The sequence below is a fragment of the Centruroides sculpturatus genome, unplaced genomic scaffold (assembly GCF_000671375.1).
Source record: "Centruroides sculpturatus isolate CEXI.00-Female unplaced genomic scaffold, Cexi_2.0 scaffold1219, whole genome shotgun sequence".
NCBI classification, from domain to species: domain Eukaryota; kingdom Metazoa; phylum Arthropoda; class Arachnida; order Scorpiones; family Buthidae; genus Centruroides; species Centruroides sculpturatus.
Genome location: NW_019385840.1, coordinates 112152 through 126048, shown reverse-complemented (window position 1 = coordinate 126048; position 13897 = coordinate 112152). Strand labels below are relative to the sequence as shown.

At 37.5% G+C, this 13897-nt stretch overlaps 1 protein-coding gene across 3 annotated transcripts in view; it reads right to left on the bottom strand.

Annotated features, from left to right (window-relative positions):
* Positions 1–13897, bottom strand: part of LOC111642427 (multidrug resistance-associated protein 4-like) — a 92021-nt gene that overhangs the window by 66627 nt on the left and 11497 nt on the right. For 2 of the 3 annotated variants that reach the window (XM_023388777.1, XM_023388778.1), the window contains exons 2-4: positions 11368–11473; positions 11070–11288; positions 2801–2890 (exon numbers count right to left, since the gene is read on the bottom strand). In XM_023388777.1, coding sequence (XP_023244545.1) covers positions 2801–2890; positions 11070–11288; positions 11368–11433 — 375 coding nt within the window. In that variant the 5' untranslated portion in view covers positions 11434–11473. Of the gene's footprint in view, positions 1–2800; positions 2891–11069; positions 11289–11367; positions 11474–13897 lie in introns of those variants that run through there. The other variant, XM_023388779.1, reaches the window with a different exon arrangement.

Sequence of the window (13897 nt, the reverse complement as noted above, 5' to 3'; positions counted from 1 at the left end):
GAAAATAAAAAACAACATTTATCAAAACTCATTACATTAGATCTTATTATTAAACCAATAGTAAAAATCTAAATTGTTTTTTAAGCATTTTTGTCACTCTGATTCAATAGCTGACATTGTACTTTGGCACTCAGTGCAAATGACAAGCAACTTGCTATGTTTGGTATTTTCTCAATGTGTTTATGAAAGTCAGCCATTTTGAATTAAAATAAACTTAAATTATTTTTATTCACATTGATTATTATATCTATATTATAAATAATAAATGTGGTCACATTATAGTTATTTTTAAAATAAAAAAAACCAAATAAATATTTGTAAAATTTAAAAAAAATGTAATTAATACTGTGGGGTGTTTGGACACCCTACTGAAAACTGTTGTTTTTCTCTTACTGGAATTTCTGCAGCATCGTAGTAATTTCTGAGCATGCTCTATACATAAAATCATGAAGCTACTGAAGAGGACACAAATATTTCTTGTGAAATCTATGAATAGTGCAACTTTTAAAACGTTAGGGGTGGCGAAACACCCCACTTCACTAGCCCAGGGTTAAACTAACCCCCCAAAATAACAAAACACCCAGAACAAAAAATCATCGTATATAAATATACTAACTAAAAATCAGTTATACTTATATACTAGTTTTTAGTTTAACTTTAGTTTTCGGAGACTTAAGCATGATGTAATCGCCAGATTTTTTTGTACCTTTGTCGTGTAAATGTTATGTATTATTTTATTATCATTATTTACAGGTGTGATATGTATAATTGTAAACTTAAATATTTACAATTATAAATTTGTCAAAATAAAGCACAAGCATTTGTTAACAAGCAACGAAAAAATAAGATTTGGTTGAATATATCACTAACTCTCGACTGACTTCTCGGAAGAGAAGTCAGTCGAAAGTTATCTGCTAGAATATAGTAATATCTATAGACCAATCTGCTAGAATATAGTAATATCTATAGTTAAATCTTATTATTTCATATTTATGGTGCATGTATTCCCGGCGTGGAGCTAAGTGATACAGAATTGTAGATACACTCACACAGAAAATTGGATGCACCCTCCTTATCAAGTTCATCAGCTCTGTCATTAACATAATTTCCTTGATGACTTCTAATCCACATCTAAACATACCGATCATTAGAGTTAATTGCGCACATATTCATCGAATGGATAATGGGATGGGTATTCTCGCTATCATCCAGCGGAAAAAACAAGCAACAGAGTCAGTGTAGATACTGATGCATTGTCAATAAGTGCAATTATTGCACCATTCGACAGCACAGAGTATAGCACACTATTCAGCCTGAAAGACTGCCGTCTTCCTGAAGATGGCTTTGCCGGAAGATAGAGGCTGAGTAGTAAACAAAGGCCATTAGTGAGAGGATTGTATTTCACCAATAGCGAACTTCCTCCTTAGAAAAATTTTGGCCAAGAACAGTGGGAAAGTTTGGTACAATTTCACAACGGAAAAGCAGCTAAGTCCAAGATTTTATCTTGATTTTCACTATAATTGAGTGCTTACGTAGATAAAGACGAAAACCTGTTCTCACAAAAACACAAATAAAAGAGCGATGGAAGTGGGCCCAACAGCACAAATGCCGGATACAGCGGCAGTGAAAGCAGGTTGTTTATAATGATCACGAAAGTTTCGAGTCTGCATTAAAAGCAATTAGAAAAATTAAGTCATCAGAAAAAGAGAAGAGGCATTCAATTATGACTGTGTATTGCGCAGTATAAAAGTCTCAGCAAAGATTATAGTGTGGGGTTGCGTGTTAGTGAAAGTGTGAGAAATTTTCCTTTTAATTATCAAAGGGGATCAATGAATGCAGCGAAATACTTACAAATTCGTGACGAAAATCTGCTACCATCATTAAAAATTTACTATATCACGAACTATTATTTTCTATATCAATAAAAAATATTCTAAGATTTNAGAAGAGGCATTCAATTATGACTGTGTATTGCGCAGTATAAAAGTCTCAGCAAAGATTATAGTGTGGGGTTGCGTGTTAGTGAAAGTGTGAGAAATTTTCCTTTTAATTATCAAAGGGGATCAATGAATGCAGCGAAATACTTACAAATTCGTGACGAAAATCTGCTACCATCATTAAAAATGTACTATATCACGAACTATTATTTTCTATATCAATAAAAAATATTCTAAAAAAAATCGATGGAGTCAGATAATCTATTATTTACCGTATTGTACTATTTATTAGTACACGGAAAACTACTAGTTTTCCATTCGTTTCTGACTTTTGGAGGCTTAATAAATCCCGAGTCTGTAGACTGGTATTATTTTCTAGCAGAATAGTGCAGTTGCCACACTTCTAACATCGTCGACACTTGGCTGTCCCAACGTAATATGAAAACATTAAAATGTCCGTTTATCAGTTCTGGCTTTTCCCTATAAAGAATATGTAGTGTGGAATTAAAAACGTGTTAAGAAAAGTCCTCAAGAAATTGTGGATGGTTTAATCAAAAAGTCAAGTAACTTTGGTGTGAAATGAGGACCAAGCTCTTGTTGACACAACGAACGATCGTACGAGAACTATTGTATAAGTCAATTGTAAAAGTACTTACTTATAATCAGAGTTTAGCGATGTAAAATAATCATAAGTATAAAAGATTTTTCTCATCGATATTACTGAAGATATATTAAATCGACTTTTTAAATGACTTTTTGTCCGAAATGTTTTTCTCGAGATTATATAATACACCGGCGAAATTTACGGGTTTACGTGGTATACATTAGTCAAACGTGTTGTTTAGAAATTGTATTTAACTTACATTTTGGAATTTGCCGACGTCGTTTGCTAAAAGATTTACCATTTGTCCTACATTCGATCTTTCCAGAGACGAAGGACTTAGCCTAATTGCCTGAAAATGAAGTTTCATATAGAATGAATATTTTCAGAAAATTACATCATCATTAAATAAAAAAATACCTATAACACTTAATATAGTTCTCAAACAAACTAATTGATTAAATTTTTTAGCAATAATATAGAATTGTCTAAGTTATAAATCATCATCAATGCGTCCAAAATGTATAAGCCTATATAGATATTTAAAAAAAACAGATTGTATTAACGTTTATACAGATTGTGAAACTATAAATCAATGATCTGTTAAGATAATAAGAACAATTCCTGAAAATGATATATTAAAACAAATTTCGAAAAACGCAACTAATTTTGTATTTAATTTGCTTTCTTTCTAAAACCAAATGTATATTTAAATTAGAGATGTAATTAAATACTACAATTCATTTCTATAGGCTTATTCAAAACTGTTTAACATTCGATAAGCGTAAGATAATTTTATTACAGGTTTTTGCATAAAAGGCAGAATTCGGTTAAGACAAATTGTAATATTTTTAATGTTTTTACTTCTGTTAGAAGTTTGCTTACTTTTATTACAGTAATTATTATTATTACTACTACAACTTCTTTCGCTGCGTCGAATAAGTCTTCTATAGAGCCAAAACGTGGTGCTCACGTATACAACTATAGTAATATATAGACAAAAAGTAATTTGTTAATACAGAATTAGTGTAGCCACACATAGTCAGTGCATCCGGACAAATCTAATCCATAATTCTCACAATAAATATCTTGCATACTAATGCCAGTAATCAAAGCAATTTTTCATCATTAACACGAAAACCTGCTCATGATCATACCAGTACTGTATATTTTAACTTTTGACAGTAATAGCGACTACTAAAAATACAAATACAGAAAGTGCAATACTATGGACTCGTGTTAATTACATTTAATTGAAATAAAACTCACGACTTCCTTGCATTTCAGTTGTCGATAACGTTTTCGCGACGTATTGTTTACCAATAAAAAGAGATATTGCTGTACGAACAAAAGAAAAAAACATGAAATATCTCAGTTCCCATTTCATAAAAACTTGAAAAGCATCATGAATGAAATTGAAGATCGTAAAGAAACAGAACTGGTATTGAGAAGAGCATTCACCATTTACAGACTTCTTAAAAATGACAAAGAAAAAACAAATAAAAAAGCACAAGCAGGAGTTTATAGAATTCCCTACGAAAACTAACAGTTGGGAGTCAAAAAAGAATACATCCGAGTCTGAAAGAAAATCGCGAAGTACAGATTAAACAACATAAACACAACAGCAAGAAAGAATAGTGTTACATGGTGTTTCCATCCATGGCACAAGGGAAACGCTCAACTGCAAAATGAGAGAAGACCGACATCATAAAACCGGAGCACTCACTATCGTTAGCGATGAGTGCCGAAAAGATAGAAAATCCAGAAGCAAAATGATGGACGGGTGTCTGAACGATAACCTGGTCATGAGATACATCGGTTCCGTGTTTTCGATTGTTATTTCCCTGGATATTTGTACCGAACTTGGATTCTATTACATCGCTGGATTCATGATTTCAAGAACTACTAGTGAGTAAAATTATTTCGAATCTGGTCAAGTACTTTTCGAGTTATATTCGTCCGAAGTTTCGGCCTTTGTCGGTCCCCATCGGGCCCTTCCGCTTGAGACTGTACTGTCATCTCGACGGCTTTATATAGCCCAGAAGATCAGTATTAAGTGCTGTAAGTTTGGTTCATGTACGTCTATTGCTAGTGGTGAAACTGCCGTCTGGTTTTACCATTAGACAAAGGCTTTGTCTCACACCACGTGCTCGGTCTATCTAGCCGGCGCGGCTTAGCCGTTCGGCGCGCAGTGTTTTTCAGCTATTAAATTCCACTCTGGACGTAATATTCCAGCTCTCCAGTAAATTGTGCTGATCATCGTCTGTGTAACCGGCGTGCTATTCGTGTCTAGCCGTTCGTTTAACCGGCATCGTTCTACGCTCTCGTCAACTGGTGCTTTGGTCAGCCTTTACACCAGGTCATCCAACTAGTCCGTTTCCAATGCGCTGTCTGTACAGTTTTTCCCAGTGAGATGTCAAGCAGCAAGGGCATCATCAACGAAAACCCGCCGAGTAGCCCAACCCCATCTGGGGATGGCTCTGTAAATATGGACTTTATAGAAGAAAAGCTAATTTCCAACATTCATTCCCATTTGGAAACTATCATGCTTAATGTTCCGACAAACAGTGGTATTGCTGTTAAAAGTGGGGAAAGGGCTCTGGTTCGCAAAGCAGCAATCAAAATGCATGCTGCAGCGAACCAGCTCTTTGGAATTATTCTCAAAATGAGACAAAAGCAGGCGAAGGTTGTAACTCAGTCAAGGGCTCCATTGTACTCCGATGTGGTCAAACGCAACGCTAGAAATATAAGAAGGGATACCAAACTGATAAATTCTGCTGTAGGTAAGCTAGTAGGAGGTAGCGTGTGACAAGTTGAGGACCACAGCCTAATTATCTCGGCTAATGTGGGTCAGCACGAACCGAGGATGGTGGCTGAAGAATTGATGGCGGTCCTGCAAGGCAATATTTCCCCTAAAGAAATAAGATTAAATGTGGGGATGATCCGGCCTCTACCCAGTGGGGACATCGATATTAAGGTAAAATCTATAGAAGATATGAAAGCCTTGAAAGGAGCTATTGAACGTAACACCCAGTTGGCAGAAAAAATAGAAGTAAAAGTGAAGAGGAAAAGAGTCCCCAAAATCATTCTTCTGAATTTGCCAAAGGACATGACAGGTAGTGAAATGATGGAGCAACTCTATCTACAAAATTCCATTATCTGTGAGCACTACTCGAAAGAGGCATTCCAGAAAGCCTGCTCGTTAGATAAATTTATCACCCCTGAAAATGGAGGAGAGATACAACATGCAATACTGACGGTGTCCGCCAACCTTCGGCTCACCCTCATTGAAGATGGTAGAGTGGCCATTGGCTGGAACTCCATTCGGGTGGACGACCACATCCCAGTTACCAGATGTTTTAACTGTTGCGGCTTTGGCCATATCTCGACCAAGTGCGACCTGAGAAAAAAGTGTAGTCACTGTGGGCATAAACACCGCCTGAGGGCGTGCCCAAACCAAGATAGGGACCGTAAGTGCACAAACTGTGCGAATTACAACAAGTGCAACTCGCAGAACAGGCAATTGGACATGGTTCACAACTCTTTCGCGGCCAACTGCCCGTGTCTCGAGTGGTACAAGGCACAAGTGATATCGAATACTAGTTACTAGCACTCTCCTTCTGTCCTGTGTCGCCACCCATTATGGATAACAACTATAATACTAGCACTCGGCAGGCAGCTGCATATCATGGCAGCTGCACTAAAGTTAATATCAAAATTCTTCAAATTAATCTCCAGAAATCAAAGGCAGCTTCCTCTGAAGCCCTCCAGATGGTAAGGGACCAGGACGTGGACATCTTATCTTTCCAGGAGCCATATGTCTATGGCAATAGGGTGGCTATGCTCGGTTATAACAGGCTCTACTCCACTTCAGTCCTTGGCAGGAGGCCCAAGACAGGTATTATTATTTACAACAAGCATATCATGGCCCAACTTATTGACCAACATTCCAACGAATATTTTACTACCATCAGTATGCAAACACAAAGGGAATCAACTTACATCATCTCCTTCTATTGTGCACCAAATGATGACTTTACCCACCCCCTGAACTCTTGAGTCAGGCCGTGGATAGTCTCAAGGAGATCCCCATTTGGCGTTGAAATCCCCTCCCCAGTGATAACCCACTGGTTATCACTGAGGATTTCAACGCCAAATCTCATCTTTGGCACAGCCTGACACAAGACCCAAGAGGATACAAACTCTGTGAGTTCATTGCAGAGTTTGATCTGGTCTCCCTCAACAGCAGCCCCTTACCCACCTTCTCTACGGCTACAGAGAGGAGTTTGGTGGATGTCTGTCTGGGGAATCAACCCCTCCTCTCCCGCAATGTTAAATGTAATACTATGGACCTGGTGTCGGCCAGCGATCATAATTATATCCTAACTACCATTGAAAGCAAAGAGGTTATGGTCCAAAGGACTATAATTAACCAGACGGATTGGGAGCTCTTTGGGTCTTGCCTAGCTAACAGATGGAGACCGATCTCCATGGTTAATATAAACAGTAAGGATGAGATAGACAGGACTGTACAGACGCTAACTGAATCAATTCATATGGCATATTTTGAAGCAACAACAATCAAGGTGACTAAACTGAATGCTCCCTGGTGGAATGGGGAACTAGATAGGACGAGAAGGGAGGTAAGAAGGATAAAGAGAAGGTTCCGGAAAGAAAAAGACCCGGAAAGAAAGGAACAAAAAACGTTGGGAGTACCAGGAAAAATATAAACAATATAAGCAAATGATCAACAACAGTAGAACAAACTCCTGGAAGGAGTTCTGTACCAGGAGGTGTGGGGGAAAACCCTGGTCTGTCCCTTATTATACTGTGAGTGGAAAGGGTAAAGCAAGTTGCACCCCCCAACAATGGCTAAAATGGATGGCTCATACACTGAGTCCGTCGAGGAATCTTGCGAGTTCATCATGCAAGAACTCTTCCCAACGGACGACCCAAGACAAGATTCCAGAATACAAAAATCTATTAGAAATATAGTCAACACCTACCGGGCAGATCACAATGAAAAGCCGTTCAGTGCATTAGAAATTTACCGTGAATTTAGAACCATCAAAAAGAACAAGGCGCCTGGGCCAGATAACATCACATGGAGGATGGCCAAAGAGGCATTTGAGGTCCTCCCCACCACGATGCAGATTTTATTTAATAAATGTTTGGACATTGGGTATTTCCCCACTAAATAAAAAAAGGCGTCAGTGAAGCTAATACCCAAGGACCCTAGGCAGGCCCCAAGGACACCCTCTGACTACCGCCCCATTTCGCTTCTTTCCTTCTTCGGTAAGGCCCTGGACTCCCTAATGATCAGAAAGATCAAGTACCACCTCGAGAAGGCAAATTTCTTCCACCCCCCTTCAATTTGGTTTCCGTAAGGGGAAGAGCACCATCAACGCCCTGGACAACCTAATTGACTCCATCAAGGTTGCAAAGAAAAACGGGAATCACATTCTCTTAGTGGCTATAGATTTTAAGGGTGCCTTCGACCATGCCTGGTGGCCAGAGGTACTATACCAGCTCAGGAACTCCAACTGTTTAGGCAACCTATACAAGATCCTCTGCAGCTATCTGGAGAATCGGAGTGCAGCCGTCTACAACAACGGCACTCTAATCTATGGGAGGTATATCAACAGGGGGTGTCCACAGGGCTCCAAATCGGGGCCTTTTCTGTGGAACACTCTTTACAATAGCCTTCTGCAGTTGCAAGAGGAGTCACCGTACAACACAATGATCCAAGGGTATGTTGACGATACAGTTATTGTCATGTCTCACCCGAATCAAGGGAAGCTCCAGGACAGCATGAACCAAATTTTATCAAAAGTGCATCAGTGGAGTGAGCGTGTAAACCTACACATAAATTATAGTAAATGCAGAAGTATGGTCTTCCCCAAGGCGAACCCCCTCTGCAAAGGCCCCTCGATTCGGATCAATGGGCATAGAATTGGGAACACCTCGTCCCTTAAGTATCTGGGGCTTATTATAGATCATAAATTACTTTGGAATGACCATATCCATTACATTTACAGGAAAGCCACAGCAGTCACCAGCGCCCTGGCTACCATCTGCAGGAACAAATGGGGGCTTAACTACAAAGCAAGGAAAACAACTTATATCGCCGTCACACAGAAGATAGCCACCTATGGCTGTTAAGTCTGGGGGCATTGCACGAACAGGGTTCACACCAGGAAGAAGCTCCTCTCCTTGCAAAGGCTCTCTGCTTTGTACATAGCTAGTGCATACAAAACGGCCCCAACAGACGGTCTTCTTGTCATCTCAAACCTACTCCCCATTGATTTTTATATCCAGGAAAGTTACTTGAGGCATAACATGAAGCGCCTCCTTTATAACGAAATCACCATTGATCAGTTTCATACTAAGATAAATCATCTGGTGGATGGGGACACCATTGGGAATCTGGCCAATTACCTCCTTGAGAAAGGGCTAGACAAAATTGATAGCAGCAGCCCGATTCACCCAGCGTTGGGTCTCAGCTGTGATATTTTGATGAATGGTACTACTCCTCCTCCTTCTGGGCTCCATATTTACACGGATGGGTCCCGGTCAAGTAGTGGGACTGGGGGATCGTTTGCAGTGTATGGAAGGGCGGAGGAAATCCTTCACCAGCATTACTTTAAAATGGATGAACATTGCACCAATAACCAGGCAGAGTCCTTGGCTATTTTAAGGGCCCTGCATTACATAAAGAAGGAACAAAGAACCTTTAAGAACAAGGCTGTATACATTTTCACCGATAGCAAGGTAGTCCTGCACCAGATACAAAATCTTAATGTCAACCTCCCCATTATAAAGGATACTATCAACGCCCTCAACCACCTCAATGGTTCCACAGTCATCACCCTCGCCTGGACTAAAGGGCACTCAGGCAACAGGGGGAACGATCGTGCGGACTTTCTTGCCAAAAAGGCTACACGTAACCTTGGTACCAGCGCATATTCGAAAGTGCCTTACAGTTGGATGGCAAATCAGCTGCTCAGCTACATTCACCAACAATAGCAAAGAAACTGCGACAGCAGCAGCACTGGGAGGACAACCTACTGCTTCTTTCCCCTGCTGGCAAACAGGGAAAGGTTTCACCACTTTACCCCCTCTTATGAACTCACGCAAATCATGACGGGCCACGGAAACTTTAAAGGTTATCTGGCCCGTTTCCTCGGCAAAGGGAATGGGCAATGCCATTGCTCGCTTAATGAAAGGGATGACAGCGACCACATGCTGTTCCGCTGTCCTCTGTACGAGAACAAACGAAGACAACTGATACAAGCTGTGATGCAGGAGAACGAAGTGTGGCCATGTCCGGCAAGTCTTCTTCTCAGCAACAAAGACATTTTCACAAAATTCAATGACTTTATTCGCCAAATTAAGGTGCTCAGCTAACTGTGTGTAGAGGGCAATCTCTCTATCACATGGTCTATATCCTTAGCGCCGCGATTCTTCACCCAGGACTTCAGGCGGCCTTAGTTTATGTCACTAACACCTGCATGCCAACGTCGGGATCTGCTTTATTCTATACTGTTTTATTTTGGCTAATTGTATGGGCGTATATATGTTCAACCCGCTCTAAAGTGTATTTTCTGTTTAATTGTGCTATGTACTTCTGATTATTGTATCTGCTATATAATATCTGGACTGCAATGTCAGTCTAGCAATTGTGATTGTACCGCTATTATTCGGTTCCCAGCCATCCTCATGTGATCCTTTTTCCTCTTCCTTCTCTTTCCCCATTCCTCTCCTCATCCTCCTCCCCCTTTCCCCCCCTTCTTTCCCGGGCTATACGTATTAGTAAGGCCGTCTCTTTCACAACTGTAAACTGTAAACTGTAAACTGTCTGAACGATAGAGACTCTGAAAGATTACCATCAGCTTCTATGCTGATTGTAATCTTTCATTTTTTTCTCCACCATGTACAGAATAGAAATAATGTATCTGTATATAGAAATATAAGGTAAAGAGAAAACTAAAGCATATCAATTTATACATTGCCCTTCGTTCAAAGAAAGCAATATTACATTTTCAATCTTGGCTTTATTTATATATTAACACATTTTTTTAATTATATTAAATGCTCTACTTTTGTTATTATTGCGATTTGATTTTCTCTAACGTTTGCCTTTCTAAAAATTGTTTGTGTTTTTTTATTCCTAGTTAAATTAAATTTATTATATTCAAAATTACATTAGAATTTTATATTCTAACCACATAATGTAATATAACATTTGAGGAAAATTTGTAGAAAAAACCGAAAACCTTACTGATTACTAAACGTTTTTCTTGACAAAATAAATTATTTTATATGGTGTATATAAACTGGGATTTTATTTCTTTACAATATAGTTCAAATTACTTTATAAAAAATAAAATTACACAACTATCGATTGCTGAAAAAATTCTTTTACGAATAGTTTGCATTTGTCTTTAATTCCTTCGATCCATTTAATAAAAATATACTAACCTAAAAATATATAAATCTAATGCCTATAACACATTATATTTGCTACTCACCTTTCTATATATAAGGGTGCAGAAAGCTATCTTTAATTTCATTGCATAGATTTCAGTTATAAACGCATTAATATTATATATACAGAAATACATCGCAAGTACAACAAAAAATCCCGCAACTGTAGCATACAACTTGTATTGATTCCGTTCCTCTCTGTTTTCAAAATAATTTATTATTAATCCTATGAAGTATGCTTGGCCTGCAATTGACGCTGTCATCTGCGAACGAACATAAATATCAGTTATTTCAATTATTTTAAAACATTCTTTATGTCGTTTAAATCAGTTGTCGTAATACCTGAATGAGTACAAGTAGAATAATTATTAAGTATTTCCAACCAACAAAACGTAATAAAGCTTTCATTATGCTCGAATTTTTCTTCTGCAATTCCTGATTCCATTCTCTGAAAAGAAAATACAGTAAAAGGTTATTCAAGCGAATATCTGTTATAACCGGGAATGCTGATATTCTGCTATTCAGAATGTATTTAGACACGTGCTGCGCTAAAAATCCGGAGCCACATTCTAAACAGAAATAGAGAGTGCTTATATATTAGTTACTACATTACAGAAGGAAAATGAAATGTTGATACAAGATAACTATGTAACGTTTCATTTTAAGACTGATACGTGAGTAAATAACGTGCCTAAACAGATCACTAATTTGCAGCAGCGTGCGTTGTCGGAGAATGTACAGTAATGTCTGCAGGAAACAGGGACGTGTAACTTATTAAATTTTGTATTAATTACTAAAGATTATAATATTTTTGCGTTTTCAACACCTAGACTCTCCTGTGTAATACGCAACAGACTAACGAACGTGTACGGAATTCAAAAACTTTTAAATATATAATTAAAAATCTTCTAATTCATATCTTTTCAATACGTAAAGTAAAATATAAATTTCATAGCATTTTAATTGATATAAGTAAAAAGTCGTTTTAAATACTTAGTATTTAATTTGATTAATGATTTTATGATTAATTTGTTTATCTGCAAGTTGGAATAATACAAATTTTTCTAAATTTGTTATAATATTTTTTGTTGCATAAATAGTTCAGTAAGCAAAACGTGTCGATTAATGTGTGCATGTGCACATTTATAAATCTACTAGCGGATAAAACGGCTTTGCCAGGGTAAAAAATAAACGCAACAAAGATTAAAACGAAAACCACATAAACAGTTTTGTTAGTTATCCTACAAATGTCATGCTTGACTAATGAGATTGCAAATATGATATATTAATGTTATTTCTAATGTCATGTTCAACGTATTATACCATTCACAGCCGAATATCAAATTGTAATATTCAAACCACTCATGGTTCGCGAAAAATATGACCAAATAATTAAACTCGGCACCCTCGAAAAACCTGGTAAAACATAATTTGTGCTCGCCGGTAACTTTCCTTATGTAATTTTACTATTCGAATGAAACAATAACACTGTTGCACAGACAAAATGGCTGCTGTGAAAGAAGGTTGAAGTTAATTTGACCGAAAGTAGTCGTTGACCTTATCCCGAAAGAGAAAATGGTAACGGAATCTATTTATTACTGTTTTATTATTATTGCTTAAAAAGTGGTCCGTGTTAGACAGGTTGTGATGAACCGCTCTTGTTCCAAGTTGTTTACCGTAACGACCGAAAGACTTTACAAAAGTCTTGTTTAAATTGCTCTTAAGAGATGACAAAGTGTTAAAGTTATTATTAACTGGATGAATTTAAAACGTACCTGTCGCAGCCATCGATACACTCGGCGTTATAAATCCTAAATTTCAAAAAAATTTAGAAACCAGTTGCTTAACTTTTCCGGCAATATTTGGTGGCGCTGTCCGTTACGATATTTTATTTTAAAAACTTTTTATATTTTTTAACTATTATAAAAAAGCAAAGAGATTAATTTGAAGGGTAGAGACGGATTTTATAAATAACTAGAAGATAATCTCGGCGTTGCTCGGGCAAAAAGTAACGATAGCAAAGACTAAGATTACTACATTACAGCCAATCTTACCCGTTTTCATAGAATGCAAGAATTAGTTACCTTGTTTCCAGACTAATTAGAGAATTTTTAGATGGATCTAAAAATATGTTCGATTTTTCTTCAAAAACGAAAAAAACTGCATCCGCGTTTTGCACGTCGCTTTCTCTTAACAATTCCATTGTTACGTAACACTTCCATTGTTGATGGAAGTGTTAAGCCTTAATCCTGCCCCTCTCCTCCGTGGGGAGGAATTTCAAAAAATCCCTTCTTAGTGTGCGATCTCGTGACGTACCCTAACTGTGTACTAAATTTCAACTTTCAACTCCTAACCGTTTAACATCCCGGAACATTCTGGAATGTCGGGGAACGCTCTCGAATAATCTCGAATGTTCTGGAGTGTTCTAGAAATTTCTATAGGGCGAAACTTCCAGCCCTTATATCTTCAACAACACGCCCTTCAGGTAAAAACGGGAATTTTCTTCATGAATGGGGAATAGAGGGCTACCACACCATATAACTCGCTCGATCGTACCAAGACTCATGTTTGAGTTTTAGCGGCACGCACATTGTACATTTACCTTTATAATATATATTGATGATGATTAAATGTTAATAACAAGTAAAATCGTTATTAGACTCAGCTCGATGAAAAAAGTTAAATAATGTGTTTTGTAGATTACTTTGTCTATAAAAAAGATTTCAAGTAAAAAATTTGAACGAAATCTAGAAAAAGTAAATATTATTTTAGTTGTGAGTCCAGTAAAATTTTTATTGTAAATCAGATAAATATTATAAATTTTAATTTTGCAGTATATTTTTATACTGTTAAGTACTATGCTACATATATT